General features: G+C 38.8%; 1 protein-coding gene across 9 annotated transcripts in view; it reads right to left on the reverse strand.

Annotated features, from left to right (window-relative positions):
- Positions 1 to 14,319, reverse strand: part of MAP3K4 (mitogen-activated protein kinase kinase kinase 4) — a 154,481-nt gene extending 140,162 nt beyond the window's left edge. For all 9 annotated transcript variants that reach the window (XR_005010879.1, XM_036767180.1, XM_036767177.1 and 6 more), the window contains exon 1: positions 13,614 to 14,319. Coding sequence is in view for 8 of the 9 variants with exons in the window: in XM_036767180.1 (XP_036623075.1) it covers positions 13,614 to 13,753 (140 nt within the window). In the remaining variant the exon portion in view is untranslated. The remainder of the gene's footprint in view (positions 1 to 13,613) is intronic.
- Between the last annotated feature and the right edge of the window lie 4,757 nt (positions 14,320 to 19,076).

Raw genomic sequence — 19,076 nt, forward strand, 5'->3', positions numbered from 1 at the left:
TGCCCAACTGTATCTTGTATATACCAATATGTACACAATAGGGCATACCATATTTTTTGCTTATTTGTTCTTTGCAATGCAGAACAGGGGTACGATAAACATTTAAGTTAAATTAAAGTTCATAGCAATCAACCCTCTAAATCCATTACCTGGGCCTAGTGATTCTTTTTCCTTTATGTCCTTCTCAGCAATTCCTTTCTTTACCCAAGTTGTGCATGAGAGAAGGCATGAGAAGACGTGGTTTCATGCCTCCTTGAAGATTTGCTACTGTGAACAAAGGGTAAATTGAAGCTAGAAGCAGGAGCTGGAGAATTGTAGGCATGGGAGGAATTTCAAGGCATATGTGCCATGGTATACCAGTGGTTACTAGTGTACAGACAATCTTCCTAAACAGAGCAGAAGCTCCTCCAGAGCAGAGATTTTCACTTGTATCACCAAACCTAAGTGTCTAGAAGATAGTTGGCACTTAAATTCTTCTTGACTGACAGCTGATTAAATTGCTGAGGCGAATTCAAACCAGAGATAAGGAAAAACGTCCTAACAATTAGAGCTATCTAAAAAGTGGAATAGGTTGTCTCAGGAGACAGTGGATGATCATTTACCAGGTATGTTCACCTAAGACTTTCCACATTTCATTAAATTCTTCACATTCATTGTTTCTTATTGCATAGTAATACGCCATCAATTTATTTGGCAACTCCCTAATCACTGGACATGTACTTTGTTTACAACCACCAAAAAGGAACAGGAAAGAAAGAAAGGTATGGCATTTGCTCATCATTCAATTTCAGGTCTTTTTCAATCAACTATGGAGAAATATACCCAGCACTGTGTTGGTTGATACAAAAAAAAAATGGGTACAGCTTTGCAAGTTTCATTCCAAGAAGAGAGAAGGGAATGAGATTACAATCTTTGTCTTTATAATTAAAGGAAAAAAGCAGTAGCTAGTTTTTTCTCCCCCAGTAAGCTCAATGAGAACTTTCCTCTAAGCATAAAGACTTCCTGTAATTCTTTTTTAAAGCCTTGAAGAACATATTAGTAATCCACACACTAGCATATCCTCCTTTAAAATTAGGGTTTGAAGAAAAGGTAACAAAAAACCCATTGAGAGAAGCTCCTTTGAGGGCAGTGGCTTTTCATTTTATTCTTGTACCCCAGACACCTGGCACAGAGACTGAATGATTGGAGAGATTCTGGTTCAAATATTCATTAGACTAAAGTTCAGTCTAACCTAAGGGCAGCAGAAGCATGACTTAGGGCTCTTTCTACTATGTCATGCTCCCACCACCCTTATATGTGGCACATCTAAGAAATAAAAACATATTTTGAGTCTGGCCATGACATGAAATAGCCAAGTGACCTTTTCCAAGTCATGTTAACTTTTCTAAGTCTCAGTTTTCTCACTGGTAAAAGTGAATATGATAATTGTACAACTTACTTCATAGAACTGTGATACTGGAAGCAATTTTGTAAACTGGGAAATACTATATAAATGATTATTTCATCCATAAAATGAAATATTAGCTGACACTTATAAAGTACTTTTACATATATATTCTCTCTTACAACAAACCTAAGATTATCAATGCGTTGTTTCATCATTTTCAGTCTTGTCTGACTCTTTGTGACCCCTTTTGGGGTTTTCTTGGCAAAGATACCAGAGTGGTTTGTCATATCCTTCTCCAGCTCATTTTACAGATGCAGAAAGTGAGGCAAACAGAGTTAAGGGCAAGCTAGCATTTATTAAGGGTTGTGCTAGGCATAAGGCTTATATGACAGATCAAAAATAAAACAGTTCCTGCCCTGGAGGCGCTTATATCCTTTCCCCATTTTACAGATGAGGTAACAGAGAGAGAGTCACTTTCCCACAGTAATACAACTACTAAGGGTCAGAGGTCAAATAGTCCAAGCTCCATTGACTCCAAGGCCAGCAGGCTCTCTCATTATACCATATGTGGCAATAGATTATTTTGGAATAATAAAGCCAACTGACAGAAATATTACTTCAAAATTAAACATCTTCTAAAGAAATTAATAAAATAAAATAATAAATAAGTGATAGTCTTCTGTTTCCTAATCTGTATTTTATACTGTATTCTACAAAATCCTGTGGTTCTAGCAAAAAAGTCCAAGAAGTTTCATGAAGAAAAAAGTTGCATTTATGGCCAAGCATATATAGCAAACCCATTTGTTTTGCTGTCTTAGTTCCATACAATCAATGCATGTATTCATCTGATAAAGAACAAAAAATGTTAGATAACAATCGCAAGAACAAAAATTTGGCTTTCCACTCTAGAAACAATCACCAAACACATCTAATGAGGAATAACAAAGAACTCCTCAAATGCATTTTAAGTAAGTGTTCATTTAGATCCTTTGTTTAAGGAGGTTTAAAAAAACCAAAACTTTATTTTATCCAGCCCATTGTTTAGCCATAAAATCACAAAGTTTAAGCGTCAAAAGTGTTAATAACCCAGGTCCTGGCAACATAACAAACACCCGCAAACGCCCCTTCCACCCATTCTACAGTCTTGACATAACTGCCTGCTTCCTCCCATAGGAAACTCCACCTGCCATTCCCATGTGTCTGCCCTGGCTGCCCCACCCCCACTTGAAACCCTCTCCCTCTTCGCATCCATCTCTTAGAATCTCTTTCTTCCTTCAAAATTTGACTGAAACGTCACCTTCTATAACATGCCTTTCCAGTCACTCCCCCTCTCCCCAGAGGCTAGTGCCTTCCTCTCTACAATTCCCTTCCATCTACTCTGTATGTATTTTGTATGTTCAGCCTGTCCCTCTATTTAGAATAGAAACTCCTTTAGGTCAGGGAACTTTCTTATTTATTCTCTGTATTTCCAGTGCTGGAGCAGTGGCTGAGCACATAGTAAGTGGTTTTATTTCCGGTGATCCGAAGGTATAGTATGTTAGCTTGTAAATTAAAAAAAAAAAAGTTCTACAATTGTAACAAAATTTAAACTGCATCTAAAAAGCAGCATATGTAAAAACAAAAATTCTTAAGAGGTTTCAATGCAAAATGGTGCTGAACTAAAGTCATAACCCAAAAAATTCGTTTTAAATAAATCGATAATGAAAACTGTTACAAAGCAAACTTCAGCATGCACTCTCACATACAATCCTGTTTCCAATTACAAAATTACTGATAGCAAACAACCACATCCTCCTTATCACGATATAATGACAATCTAGCTTGTAATGCTAGTTATTCAGAAGAAAACACGTGAAAATTTTTTGGTTTAGACCTGGAACTTCAATGGTGATGTAAACTCTCACTGAGGAAATTTCCTTTACCAAAGCAAACTAGCACCACCTTTACAATCAACAGTCTTAAAAGAGTTGCCAAAAAACACTATTTTTAAAAATCAGTCTACATTATTTGGTGGCAACAGTAATAGTCACTTATAACATTATTACTACAGCTACATCACAAGTATGGAATTAAAAACAACCTATATTTCACATTTAAATACTTAAAAATAGGTACTACGTGAAAGTTATTACCAAAGACTATTAACAAAAAACCTAATACCAACACATACAAATTTCCTCTCTCCCTCACCCATTTATCTTGCAAAAAAAATTTTTTTGGTGTTTTCATGTGGGACCATCAAGGAAGGGGAGTGGTATGGAGTTCCTAGGAGAATTAGTGGTTGATTAACAGGTGTGAGTTTCCAGAGACTTGAGTCAACAAAACCAGACAAGATAGGGAAGGTGTGGGCTGAAAATGAAAAAAGCCCAATCCACAATTCAAAAAACACAACCAATAACACAGTCCAAAGATCAAAGCCCCAAATCTGTCAGAAGACAAAGACTACCTATAGTGGTTAGAACTAAGCAAGTAAATACGGTTTGAGTATAAGGACAAGAGGTCCAAAGACAAGAGTCAGGGGAATATTATGGAAGAAGTGCAGTACTTCCGATAATGACCACTTGCTTCACTAAAGTGAGTCATTTTATGACAAGGCAGGGCCACTACCATAAACAAGCACTTATGAAGCACCTACCACAGACAAATTCAGCTGAATGAAATGCAGCTGTAGGTTCAGCCAAGACTTTTCACACTATTAGCTAACTACTCACTACATCTTACAAATAATAATGATGACAGCTAACATTTATATAGAGCTTACTATGTGCCAGACACTGTGCTAAGCAGTTTACATCTGTTATCTCAGTCAATCCTCACTGCAACCCTATTTTACAGATAAGGAAACTGAGGCAGAGGTTATGTGACTTGACCAGCGTCACACAGCTAGTAAGTATCTGAGGCCAAATTTAAACTCAGGTCTTCCTGACTCCAGGGCCAGGGGCTCTATCTACCTGCCCAAGATAAATGCTGAACAATGATATTTTATTAATTTTCTTATCATATAGAACAGAAAGAAAAGTAAAGAATTTATAGTTATTCTCAAATGTGACTATAAGGGGAAAAGGAATCTATCAACAAATATTCATTAAGTTCCTATTATGTTCTAGGCCCAAAGACAGAGTCTGTGAATGAAAAGACAAAATGTTTACAAAGTAAATACAAGACGATTTGAGAGGTGCAATAGTAGCAGCTAGAGAGATTAGAAAAGATTTCATGTAGAGGGTATACTACAGATTCTAAGAACTAAAGGTAACAAATGATTACAATTCCACTGCAGAGGGGAGATGTATAAGACACACCCTTTTGCGAAAAATTTGGGGTCTAAAAATTGGGTGCGTCTTATACAGTGGTTGCAGATTTTTTTCCTTGCATTTCCAGATTTTTCATCGCTTGTTCTCTTTGTGCTTCATTGTTTCACATCTGTTACGGGTACGTTAGGTTACGTTTTGCCACATTCTGCCCAGAAATGGCTCAGAAAAGATTTTCCCACAGTGCTGAATTCAGGTTAAAAGTGATCCAGTTTGCAAAAGTGAATGGAAATCGTGCTGCTGAACCTAAGTTTGGTCCTCCTCCAATTGAGGAAATAATCGGAGACTGGCTACGGGAAGAAGAAACCCTACTGAAAACGCCATGGCAGAAGAAGGCCATGAGAGGCAAGTCAGCAAAATGACCTGATTTAGGGAGGGAACTGAAGATATGGATTGAAGAGCAAAGGGCAATTGGAATTCCTGTGTCCACAAAGATGGTTCAGCATGAGGCAAGAAGAATTGCTGATGAAAAAGAAGTTACTGATTTCAAGGGAGGACACAATTGGTACTTCAGGTTCATGAAACGGAATGGACTAAGCATGCGTACATACACCAGACTTGCCCAAAAGATGCCTGAAAACTATGAGCAGAAGAATAAAACTTGAGTTCAATATCTTTATGTAATACATTTTTTTCAAATTTTGGGCCCCAAAATTAAGGTGTGTCTTATACATTGGAGCATCTTATACATGGGGAAATACAGTACATCCTTTATGAGCCACAAGGAGGTACTGGAAGAAATCCAGTTTGGTTGGACTAAACAGTGGTGAGTTGGGGCAAGATTCTATGAAAGACTTTAAATAACAAACAGGAATTCATATTTTACCCTAGAGGTAATACTTGAGTTTGCGTAAGGGAATAATATGGTCCCCTCAGTACTTTAGGAAAATCACCTTGGCAGCTTGTTGAAGGATGGACTGGAAATAGGGGAGAATTGAGGCAATTTTAATCAGATACTTAAAAAATTAAATGTTTCAAATATTAAGCATTCATTTTTCCCCCTTCCCATCTCCCTCCACTTATGGGGGGTGGGGAGGAGGAGGAGAGAAAAGGAGAAATACAGACAGAAACCTTGTAGCACATAAACACCATCAAGCAAAATGAACAAAAATGCATTTCGTATTCTGCATATTATTCCATTATCTCTCGTCCTGAGATGGGCAATATTTTTTTAATCAGTCCTCTGGAATTATGATTGATAATTTAGCTGATCAAAGCTCTTAAGTCTTTAAAAACTTCATTTTTAAAATATTGATGCTAATAGTATAAACTGCCCTTCTGGTTCTGCTCATTTCACTCTGGTCAGTTCCTACATGTCATTCAATGACTCTTTGAAGCTGTCTTTTTTCTCATTTCTTACAGCACAACAGTATTCCATAACATGCATAGCCATTCCCTGATTGATAAGGCATCCCCCTCATTTCTAGTTTTTTGTTTTTGTTTTTTTGTGGTTGTGTACCACCACCTCCTGGCTTCCTACAAGTCTCAACTTTCAATATCCTCTGCAGTAAGACTTTCCAATCCCCCTTAACACTAGTACCTTCCTTCTGTGATTATCTGCAATTCACCCTGTATATACTGTTTGCACACAGTTGTTTGTATGTGGTCTGCCCCAATCTACTGAGAGGTTTTTTAGAGTTTCTGCCTTTCCACGTATCTACTAGGTGCTGGGCAGTGTTTAATAAATGTCAGATGACCAACGGAAACACTGTCTTCTCCAGGAAACTGTCCCTGATCCACCCCTCTCTCTCAGTAGTCAATTAGTCAACAAACATTTATTAAGAGCTTACTATGGTGCTAGGTACTATATTAAGTGCTGGAAATACAAAGAAAGGCAAGAGACACTGCTCTCATGTGGCTCACAGTCTAATGGGAGAGACAATTTGCCAAAAAAAAAAAAAAACTACGTACAAACTACACACAGGAAAAATAGGACACAGAAGGAAGACACTAGGATTAAGAGGGATTGGGAAAGGCTTATTGTAGAAAGGTGGGATTTTAGCGGAACTTGAAGGAAGCCAGAGAAGCCAATAGGCAGAGATGAGGAAGGAGAGCATTCCACATGTGGGAGATAGCCAGTGAAAATGCCTGGAGCTGGGAGATGTGATGTCTTGTTCAAGGAACAGCAAGGAGACCAGTGTCACTGATCTTCCCCCTCATACCTCAAATAGTATATTTTCATAACTCTAAAGCCCTTATCATTCAATATTATGTATTAAAGCTGTATTTCTGTGTATAACAGATTATAAATGCCTTGACAGTAGAGACTGTATCTCATCTAAGCACTGTGTCTTCACCCAATGACCAGCATAGACAGCAAAAGACAGATTCATGGCCTTCTTTACTTTAGGGCTGCTTGTTAACTTTTGCTTTATAAGTTGATCACAACATTCTCATCCTCTAGACTCTGTCTTGAAGGGTTAGGAGTGAATGAATAGATAATGACAGTTGTAGCCATTCATTCTTGTCAATATTGGGAAAAAAGATCACAGTGGAAAAGAGCGTTAAGTTTAGAGTCAAAGGCCTTGGGTTCAAATTTTAGATCAAAACTAGCTGAATGCCTCTGGGCAATTTACTCACAACTTCTTAGGGCCTCAGCTGCCTCACAAAATGACATGACTGAATAAATCTAATCTCTAAAGTCCCCTCCCAGTTATCAACCCTACAACATACTGACTGACTTACTCAAAAAGCTAAGGGCAGAGATGCAAGAGAAATGGTCTAAGAGTGGGAAAAAAGCACCTGGCTTCTAGAGCTATGACATTAAAACATAGTTCATGGCAAAAATCTGTAGCTTTAGGTTGCTTTCTTCCTATTTTTTCTTCTGCTCCCTTTCTGACTGCTTTGTGTCTCTTTGATAAAGTCTAGAATGTTAACAACTTTCTTTGTCTCACTACAGCACCAATTATTTGTTTTTTTCAACTTTTCCCCTCTTTTTCAAACTAGGAAAAACCTTTCAAATTCAGGAGCTATCCCCATTTATAATAAACATTTTAAACATGTTAAAGTAAACTCAATTAACATAATTTTATATTCAATAAATTCTGATATAATAGTCAATAAGACACCTGCTTGTTCCTTAACCAGGATTACAAAGGTGTTCCACTGTATTTAGATTTGAATAATTTGGGATGCAGTTAAGTGTGGGTAATGGCTGAAAAGTTATAGTGATGAAATGGAATGATCACTGGACCTGGAGTCTGGAGACATGGGCTCTAGTTATGTTCCTACTACTGATTAGCTCATTTAGGATGTCTCAACCCCTCCATATTTCCCTTTCTTTCATCTGAAAAATTGGGAGTTTGGACTAGTCAAACATTAAGATCCCTTCCAACTCTGAAATTCTATGATTCTATAAATTAAATTAGTGAATTTGTAATTATTTTATTAACATAAAATAAACTCATAAATTTTAATATACTCAACATTAAAATTTTATTAGCAAACCAAGTAATAGATTTTCATTCCTAAACTAACAAAATGTCTATAAGACATGCAAATGTCTTCCAAAATTTCCTTCTTAAAAGTTTTTCTTCCCCCTTAGTCCCAAAATTTTTGTCATAACATAATTTTCAATACACTTTATGTTTCCAGGTTAGTGATCTTTTAATATGCCCAATTCATAAACCTATAAAGGTCAAGGGTGTCATATGTCAAAGTGTAATTAAAAATTTAAAATCTGACAAACTGGAAAGCTTAAAACATTAACTTTTCACATTCATCTCAAATATTTGATTCTAAAATAGCAAACCCACTGGTGGTATAGTTTAATCATCTTTGCTAGTGTTTTATAAACACTTGACATTCAAATAATATGCCAAACTTGATGCTACTCGTGCAAAAGCATGACAAATGGATAGGTTTTTATAAAGTAACAAAAATGAATTACTTTTCATCTTTTTTATCTAAAAGTAATTCCTTAAGAGTAACTGAATAAATACAAGCTACATTCTGTCCTAGACGTGAATGAGAGATCTTACAGAAGTAGATACCTATGCCCATCAAATTTTGTGTCAAACATATATCATTCACATTGAAGTTCCTATTAAAATTATAGCAGATTCACACATGCCTATTTAATAAAAAGAGCATTTTTAACACAAAGGTATCAATGTAGGTTATAAGGAATATATTTGTAGCAAATATAAGCAAATACCACATATTAAGCCCTTTAAAATAATTAAATCCATAAAGTTTTGGATATACCAGATTAAACTAGTTTCAGACTAAATGAGATCAACTTAGCTTATACATAAGTTTCCACATGATCAATAAGATCTTTGTGTAAACTGTGAAATTATAGCTGCAATTTTAATAGCAATTAGATCTAAATCAAATTTCACCTAAATTTGGCTTAAATCTAGAAGAACAATGTACATAAACTGACTTATCCTTTCCCCTTGTCACCTTCTCAAAACAAAGTTAACTTGAAACAGAAAAACAATTTGTGAAAATATCTATACTTGACTTACTCCCCATACCTTTTTTTAAAGCACATGCATAGATTCTGTTGTCCTAATGGCAAATGTGAAAAATGTTTGTGTTTTTTAAGTAAGCCATGTCTTCTGGTCAGATGAGAAGACCATATAAAAATAATACTATTTGTAATAATAATCACTGAGAAATAACTGACGTTCTTATAGTTCATCAAGGTTTATAAAGCATTTCAACCCTATCTCATTTAAGCTTCACAACAACTCTATGAGGTAGTTGTGATAACTCATCCCCATTCACAGCTGAAGAAACTAAACTTAGAATATCAAACTGCCCATGGTCATACACTAGAACCAGATTCAAATTCAAGTCTGCTGATTCCAAGTACAGAGCACTCATCCCACTACATACCACTTTTCCTCAACAGAAAAGGAGAGAAATTGGAAACATTCCAGTCTAAAGTTACTAAATCTCTGTCCTTCAAAGAGTCCAGAAAGAACTTTACATGTAAGAAGCAAGAAACAAGGTATCTTTCCAGGTCTGACCCTGTGCATTGTCAGCTAAAGAAATGACTGGCAATACGAAATTCAAGGAGTACCTCAAAACTCTTCAATCAAGTCCTCCTTATAAAGGGGTGGAATGTCTAGTCACTAGACAAAGATCTCTTTTGTTCTCACTGTGGTCACCAGCCTAGGCAGCCTACTGCCAACAATGCCTAAACCATATCCCAAACAGAACTTCACAGCTCACATAATATTCCATGTTCCACCTCCGTGACTTTCCACTGGCTCTTCCCCATTCTCAACCTCCTCAACTCTAACTTCCATCTTCTTTCAAAACTCATTTCAAATCCCACCTCCTGCCTCATTGTGGCAGCTAAATGGCTCAATGAAGAGTTAGAGACCGGGAATCAGAAAGACCAGTGGTGTTTGGAGCCTCAGACACTGCCTAGCAGACTGACCCTGGAAAAGTCATTTAACCTTTCTTTGCCTCAGTTTACTCAAATTTAAAAAGGGATAATAGCAGGACCTAACTCAAAGGTAGTAAGGCTCAAATGAGATAATATCTGTAAAGAGTTTAGCACATAGCAGTCACTATGTGCCTAATAAAGGTTTGTACGCTCTCCCTCTTCCCTCCGCACCATTACTAGTGTTTTCCCTCAGTCTTTACCTCCAATTTACATTGTATATATCTGACATGTACATTAATTGTTTGCAAGCTGTTCTCCATTAACACTTGAGCTCCTTGAGGGCAGGGATCCTGTCTTTGCCTTTCTTAGCGTCTCCAGTGCTTAGTACAGTGCCTGATACAAAGGAAACATTTGTTTCCGGACTAAAACCACAATCCACCTAATTCAGAACCTGATTCCTGAAGCTTCAACCAACAATTTGAATTGTACAGGGAGGGGAGCATGTGACCTCAAGCACTGGATGCGATTAATTATCCCTGCTGATTACCAATAGTAATATTTTGCCCAAATCAGCCTTAAGAGTTGTTAACAGTGAGTAGAGCACTGGCCCCGGAGTCAGGAGAACCTGAGTTCAAATCCGGCCTCAGACACTTGACTGTGTGACCTTGGGCAAATCACTTAACTCCAACTGCCCTGCCTTCCCCCCTCAAAAAAAAAAAAAGTTGTTAAGAGCGGTGTAAAACATCTAAGGGGACTAACTCCAAATTTGTGGAATAACATTTTACAAAGTTATTTTCTTCTATAAAATCAAATAGAAGGTTGCTTTGAATAATTTTACTAAGAACCCTCTGACTAAATAAGACACAAATATGTAAAGCACTCAGAAAACTTTTTTAAAAGCACTACTTTCCTATTATTATCTATATTTTAGTCTTGTAAGGAAAATTGACATCTCCCTGAAAATAAAATCAACATTTTTTTTCTTTTGCCATCAGAGAATTAAATCACCTCAAAGGCATTGCCATGTACAGAGCTCCTTGCCCTTTCTCCCTTGAAAATATTTTAACGTTCACTCTTTTCAGAGTGTAACTTGATTATTATTCATGAAATCAATAATTTTTTTTAGCCATCAGGTACTGCATTAGCTATTTCCTAGTTTTGCAATGATCATGTTTTTCAAAAGCCCCATTAAAACAGATAAAAATTACTCAAAAACTAGAGCCACGAACTTATCTTGAAACTTTTAAAAGTTAACCAGATTCAAAAGGAATAAAATCTGGTTTTTTTTCTACCCATCTTCATTCCCACACTGCCCTATTATTTCTCAGAGAAATTTTTCCTTAGTTTACTAAAGTGTATTGAAGAGATGAAATGGAATAGCGACCCACTCAAACTCATCTTTGTCCACTGAGTCACAGTATCAATGACATACAAATGTCATAGTTGAGGCAGCCGGGTTGTGCAACAGAAAAAGTGTTGGACCTGGAGTCAGGAAGTCAAATCAAGCCCCAACACACTGTGACGCCTGACAAGCCACTAATCTTTTATAAAATGGAAAGAACAACCGTACCAACCTACTTGGGGTTTTTGTGGAGATCCATTGAGATACTTGTAAAGCGTTTTGCAAACTTTACAATACCATAGGAATGCTAGCAATGATCAGTTCTTTAAGGTATGCAGAATAGTAAGTTTCACAAGAGGCGGGATTATAAATGCAGACCCTGATTTCAAGTACAGCATTAACTTTATTTCTAACTGAAGTTGGTTTTCCCCCCTTTATTTTTATTTTTTGAGTCAGAAATAAAAAAAAAAAGGGATATTGTTATCTAACTGCTCCTGCTCCGCTATGTTAATTAATCATTCTAAAGCTCAGATCAGACAAAGTCATCCCTTCCCTCAATAGAATAAACTCCTGGGGCTCCCTATCACCTCTAGACTCTTTTAGGCATTCAAAGCCCTACAAAACTTTTCCTTACCCCCAGCATAATCTGCAATCCACACTCCCTGCTGTTCCTCCCACAGAGCACTACATCTCAAGGCTCTGGGCATTTTTAATGGCTGTTCCCCATGCCCAGAATACCTTCCTGTTCATCTCCTCCTCCTACCTTCCCTGGCTTCTTTCAAGAAGCAGCTAAAATATTATATTTTACAAGAGGTCTTTCCTGATCCTCTGTTATCTTAGTGCCTTTCCTCTATTAATTACCTCCAAATCGTTTTTTATCTCGTTTGTTCCTAGTCGTTTTCATACCGTCTCTCCATTAAATCAAGATCTCCCTGAGGGGCAGAGAGGTAGCTTTTGCCATTTCTTTGTATCCCCAGCACTTAGCATAGCGCCTAAAACATAGAAAGCCCTAAAAAATATGTTTCCTGACTTGAAATAACAACCACGACAAAAAGATGCACAGAATAGGTGGCGGAAGACAGGGGGCAGTACTTGGAAAATTCAATCAGCAGCAGAGCAAAAGGAGGATACTCTAATATGCGAGCTTAGGTACAAAAGGAAAAGAAAACAGTTTTTTCTTATTACGGAATTCCGAGTTTAAGTTCCTCTACTAGTCCTATTCCAAGGCTTCATCGTGGCCTGGAGATGACCCTGAGCTCCAGCTCAGAGCAAGCTCCGGCAAGTCCCACTTCAGCACAGCCTCCCAAAGGGCCGGCCTAGCGAAGTTCGAGACAATCATCCCATAAAGCTGGCCACCAGGTGATGAACTTCTCTGGAAATGCATGCATTGAGGGGTTAAGCGCCTAGTCGCGTTGAGAGGGCACCCAAAATATTTTTTTTAAAGAACCTTTTGAGGCACCAAACAGTTCAATCGTCACCGTCACTACTGAATGCAAGGGAGTAGTAGATTGCACATTCACTCGTTGGGTACCCAAGTTTGGCTTAGGTGTTCATGCCCAGACATAAAACTTGCGTGACATTACTCAAACGTGCCCACCAGTTCGTTTGCACAGTCGGCCTATGATGGCACAAAAGGCTAAATGCTGACTGCAGGATACCCAAGAGGGTAAGAAAAGAAGGTGGACGACTGGTTGCTCCGCGGACTGCAGGCTGCAGGGGGGGAGGCAAGCAGGGTGCGCCCAAAGTAATTCAAAAAGTGAAGCGAGGAAGAATAGGCTCCATATTCCCTTCCAGACACATCTGCTCCCTCTAAAAGAGGGGGAGGGGGCGAGGAGGGGCGCCGCGGGGGCGAGGTCTTTATGCCTTTTGTAAAAGAGAGGAGAAATCCACTTTTCAGAAGTGCCTGAGGAAAGAGAAAGCGTTTTTCCCCTCCCCACCTCTCCAGTCCCAGTCTCCTGGCCCAGGACCAGTAGCCAGCACGCCCGCTCCCCCAATGAATGCGAGACGAATGGGCTGCACTTTCGGAAGGGAGCCCCGTTAAGGTGCAGCACCTGAGCGGGGCGACCCCCCCCAGAAACCCCGCTGGGAGGCCGGGGGGAGCCCCCACCCCCCCCCCCCCCCGGTTACCTGGCGGGAAGCACCAGCTGCAGCTGCCCCCGCCCCCGTATCCTCCAGCCAGAAACCAGGCTGGGGCTGGAGGCGCCGCAGCAGTCCTCCAGCCGCAGTCCTTACCTCGCCGCCTGGCAGCCCTCCAGCTCCAGCTGCAGCGGCAGCTCCGGCGGCGGCGGCGGCTCCTCCATGGCGGTGACGGCAGCGGCGGCGGCTCCGGTGGGAGGGGGGACCAGCTCGGCGGCGGCCACTGCCTCTCTCATCCGTGCACCGAGCCCGGCATGGCGGCGGCGAAAGTGAGGCTGCAGCTGGGCTGAGACTGGAGGAAGCACGGCGGCCAAGAGGCTCGCTGGACGCCGTCTCCTCCTTTATCCGGCGGCGGGAGCCCTTCGGCCCGGGAGCGTCCGCGCCGCGGCCATCTTGGAAACGGCGACCAGCGGAGAGAGAGCCCGGCTACGGCGGGCGTCGAGGGACAAGCCTCCCGAGGGCGGCGACGCGGGCGGCTGCTGCGGGCTCTGGAATTCCACGGGGCGGAGAAGACGACCGGGGAAGGGAGGGGTAAAGGGGAGGAGGCACGCGGCGGGGGGCGAAGGGGGGGGAGTTGGGAGACAATTCAGGGCGGGAGGAGGGCCTGGGCTTGCCCAGTCTCCAGCCCCGGGGCCAACACCCGCTGCGAAGGATGCTAGGAGAGCGTGCCAGGTGTCACTGGGAGCTCGGATCCGGGTGGCCAGGCTTTCCCGGGCCCCTGCTGTGCAATCCTGGTCCCTTTTCTGTAATCTACAAGAGTGTAGGAGGTGATGCAAGCCTGGATGCAGCGGTGTATTTATTTAGACTTCTGATTGCCCAGATCAGGTCATTCTGTCTCAGGAATGGTGGAATGCCATCAAAGGGGAGTTCGTCCGCAATATTATTACCACATTTGCTAAATAAGATATTATTGTTGAGGCAAACACTTGAAGGAAAGTAAGGGTCGACCTTGCCGCGGTAGTTAAGTAATGCCTGTGCCTTGAGAAGTTTCAAGGCTTTGCAGATTTTAGCAATTTAATCCTCATCACACCTACAGATGGCAGATTCCCCCCAATTTACAGGCAGGGAAAGTGAAGTCTACATCACCCAGGCGCCCCCAGCTGGGTGTGAGGCCAGCAAGGGTGGAGCTGGTTCGGCTGAAGTCATCGGTACACATCTGCTCAAAAGTGGGGTTTTTGAGAAACAATTTTAAACTGATACCCGGGGGAATTAAAAATGCGTGCCACCACCCGACACCATTAAGTGAATCAATCAAGTAAAGGGCCCAATTAAAGAACACTGTTACGGGATCAGTTAATGAGCTATACAAACAGTGCGATCCAGAGCAGAAAAATAAGATTGCCCAGAATGGTTTCATAGCATTTTGCAGAAACTTTGCATTTAAGGCATTTTTTTAATCGCCCCGCTAATCGTTTTTTAAAACAAATTCTTAACTATGACATTTTCTCAGTTTCTGGTTTGTGAAAATTAACTGCACTTTTGAAAAATTTTTTTTATTTCTTTTGTTTTAACATACGCTAAATTCCTCCGCCACTCAGGTTTTTTTTAAGAAAAGAGGAAAAATTCAGCAAAATCCATCAACATTTTTTTAAAAATCTAATTCTATGTATAGTTACATGGAACAGTGTATGTGTGTATATATACATACATATACATACATGTGTGCATATACATGCATTAGTCAACTGAATACACACACTCACATATACACGCAATGTTCTACACCTTGGATCTCTGCAAAAGTGTGTGGGGAAGATATCTTCTTTTTTTTTAACCTTTTTTTTTTAATTAACAAATATATTTTCTCTCCCTCCCACACCCCACCCTACTGGAAAAAAAAAAAATCCTTTGTAACAAATATGCATAGTCAAGCAAAACTCCTTGGCAGTGTTCAAAAAAGCATGTCTCGGTCTGTACACTGAATCCATCACCTCTCTGTTAAGGAGGTAGATAACTTACTGCATTAAGACTCAAGTGTATTTATTCCTACAAAATTCTTACAGAAGCTTCAGGACACACATTTTGAGCAAGTCTCATTAAGAAAATTCTTGTGATTGAATATAATGAGATTAGATTTGAACCATCAGCATTTTCCTGGATGTGCAATTAACTGTTCAACATTCAAAGTCTAAGATACTTTTCCCTGTAGTTAGAGAATATGCTTTTCTATTTCCTGCCTTGATTTATTAGTCAAACTATTTTCCTGAAATGTCATTTACAAAATTTAGACACATGAATTCATTTTTATTAAGAATCATTGTTAATCTATGATTCCGTATGGAAAAGAAAAAGATCTTGTAAAAAGCATGAAGATTAAAAAATTAACTAAAAGTGTAATTTATTTCCATTCCAGAATAATGCAAAAATGTATTTTGTAATAATGATTTTTCTGGTCTGTGCAAGGGCCACTAAATTATTTTTAAAATTCCATTATAATAATAATAACTCATTTATACTTCCTTTTAAGGTTTCCAGTTTCAACAACTTTGTGAGGTAGGTAGAACCCAAAGTACTCTACTGTTCTCATTTTATAGATGAGAAATTAAATGACTTGCTTATGACTGATAAAATAAAAAGTACCAGAGCTAGGACTGAAACCTGAGGGACCTTTACTCTTTCTACCTTACCACCCTGCTGTAGCAATGGGTTGTTTTCCCTTATGGTTTTTTTTTTTTTACCAAGATCAAATGTCACAATATTCCATAAAGTTTTCCTAAATAATTTTAGTAAATAAAGCCATGTGTGCCTTTACTTTTTTGTTTATCGCACCAAAGCTAGGAAAAATAAAACTTTTTCTTCTTTGAATGGATGGATTGTCAAGACTGTTCTATAATGTACAATAATTCAAGTGTTTGTTGTATTGCTTTTTTTCAAATTAATAATTCCTGAAGTCATTCAGTTTTCTCTTCCCTGGCTCTATAATAAAAAAAAGATATGTATGATGCTCAATATGATACTTTTAAAATAATTATTATAATTAACATCAATTCATCAAACATTTATTAGGGGACCACTCTTTGCAAGGAGTTTATACAGAATTATGATCATTTAACCCTTTGAATCCTAAATTGAATTAATCGAATATTTTAATGTTTGAGGGATGAGATAAAGACCAATAAAGGATTAAACATAGGATTTAGAGCCTTAGAGTGAGCAGACAGGCCCAGAAGGTTATGTAACTGCCTGTAGTCAAAAAGACAATAACAATATTCTGCTTCCTTGACATATCCCATATACTGTGTTCCCATGACCAGTAATTACAGCTCCCTTTTATCTAGCGCTTGAAGGATTTTCCTCACAACCCTCTGAGGTAAGTTTTATCTATGTTATTATTCACATTTTATAGGTGAATGGTTAAATGACTTGGCCACTGTCATTCAGCTGGAATCAATGTCGTTAAACCCACTATCTGACCTTAGATACTGTTTTGTCACCACTGTATTGTACTTCCTATCTAAATTCTTTTCTGACACTCAAATAAGGAGGCATTTAGGTGGCTCAGTGAACAGAGCATTAGGCCTACAATCAGGAAGACCTGAGTTGAAATTCAGTCTCAGATACTCACTTGTTATGTAATTCCGGACAAGTCACTTAACCTCTGCCTTAATCCACTGGAGAAGAAAATAGCAAACCATTCACTGCAGTATCTTTTCCAAGAAAACCCCACAGACAGTCTGGTCCAACTGTCTATGGGTCCCAGAGTCAGATACACAACTGAACATCTACCTTTATTAACTTTATTAAGTCCATACATCTACTCAAGGGGGTAAAATCTATAAAATGAGCTGGAGAAGGAAATGGCAAACCACTCCAGTATCTTTGCCAAGAAAACCCCTGATGGGGTCTCAAAGAGTCCATCACAATTAAAAAAGTACTGAACAACAATGAAAATATACCCAAGGGAACCTAGTAATGGACAATCTTTATTTTATCCTCAATTAAATATGATTACTGAATACATGGCACTATTAAAAGATCAATCTACCATTTTCAGTTCAATCTCTTCCCATCACTCTGTCCCCAAAATAGGGAGTGATGTGGCTTTAATTCATGTGATTCCTGATGCATGTAGTACAATGGGAAGGCCATTGGTCTAACATCAGTACACCTAAGGTGTAGTCCTGGCTCTCCCATTTGCTGGCTATGTGACACTGAGCAAGTTAATCTTTTTTAGGGTTTTGGGGTTTTTTTTGGCAGGGCAATTGGGGTTAAGTGACTTGCCCAAGGTCACACAGCTAGTAAGTGTGTCAAGTGTCTGAGGCCGGATTTGAACTCAGGTCCTCCTGACTCCAGGGCTGGTGCTCTACTCACTTTGCCACCTATTTATTATTTAATCTTTCTGAACCTTAGTGTCTTCACCTATAAAATGGGGGTGGGGAAATATTAACTAATCTCATAAATTCTGTCATTCTAATAAAGATGCTTCACACTGAAATGAGTTATAAAGACTGGATTAAGATGCTACAATATTAAGAATCCATTTCAGGTTTCTTAGTATTCTTTTCTCAATGATTCCAGGCTATGAAAGTCTCATTTTTGTGTTCATGTATTCAGTTAGTCATGTTTACCACACTAAACTCTTCCTGTTTTCCTAGAAAGCCGCAGAAATCTTGAACAGATAGCCTCCCATTGTTATGAGGTCATCCAGCAACAGTCTATTTTTATGTAAAGCAGGGGCTTTTAATCTAGAAGCCTATAGACCAGGAAATCTGTGAACTTGGATAGGAAAAAAAAAATTACATCTTTATTTTCACAAACCTATACTTGAAATTTCACATTTCAATCAATCATTAAGTTATTAATTAAAATTAACTATAAAGGACACATGAAGAAAGATGCTATCAGCATCCAGAGAAAGAACTGATAAATAGAAGTATATATAGAATAATTTTACATATATATGCCTATTTGTGTCTAATGGTAGCTATCTCTAGGGTGGGGCAGGGAGGAAGAAAAAAGAAAAAAAAAAGAAATTTACATGATAACTTTTTTATATATTTTAAAGGAATAACAAGTTGTACATAACTGATTTATGGTCTCATGTTCAATCATCTTTTTTATTATGCAACATTATGGAATTGCTTGTTTTATTCCATATATTAAAAATAAATTTTTAAAAATTTTAAAGAAAAAATTATTAATTAGAATTAATCAATTAATTTAAAATATTGCCCCAAGAAGGGGTCCATGGACTTCAGTCTGCCAAAAGGGTACTTGACACAAAAGTTTTTAAGGACCCCTGATAAAGCATAAGATAAATATGCTGGATTGGACAGGGTACTGGATTTAGAGTCTGAAAGCTGCAGGATCAAATCCTACCCATTCACTTACTAAGTAAATTACTTATCACCTCAGTAAAATGGGGGTGACAGTTATGCTTTACGAACTTCCCAGAGTTGTGAGGAAAATGCTTTGTAAACATTAAAGCATTACATAAAAGGGAATTATTAATGTCTACCACCATAGCACTTGAACAAGGCTGGCATTTTGACAGAATGTAAAAAATATGCCCCCAAAACTCAGCCTAACCCCGAAATAAAATGACCCACTGCCCGTAAC

The sequence above is a fragment of the Trichosurus vulpecula genome, chromosome 7 (assembly GCF_011100635.1).
Source record: "Trichosurus vulpecula isolate mTriVul1 chromosome 7, mTriVul1.pri, whole genome shotgun sequence".
Classification (NCBI taxonomy): Eukaryota; Metazoa; Chordata; class Mammalia; order Diprotodontia; family Phalangeridae; genus Trichosurus; species Trichosurus vulpecula.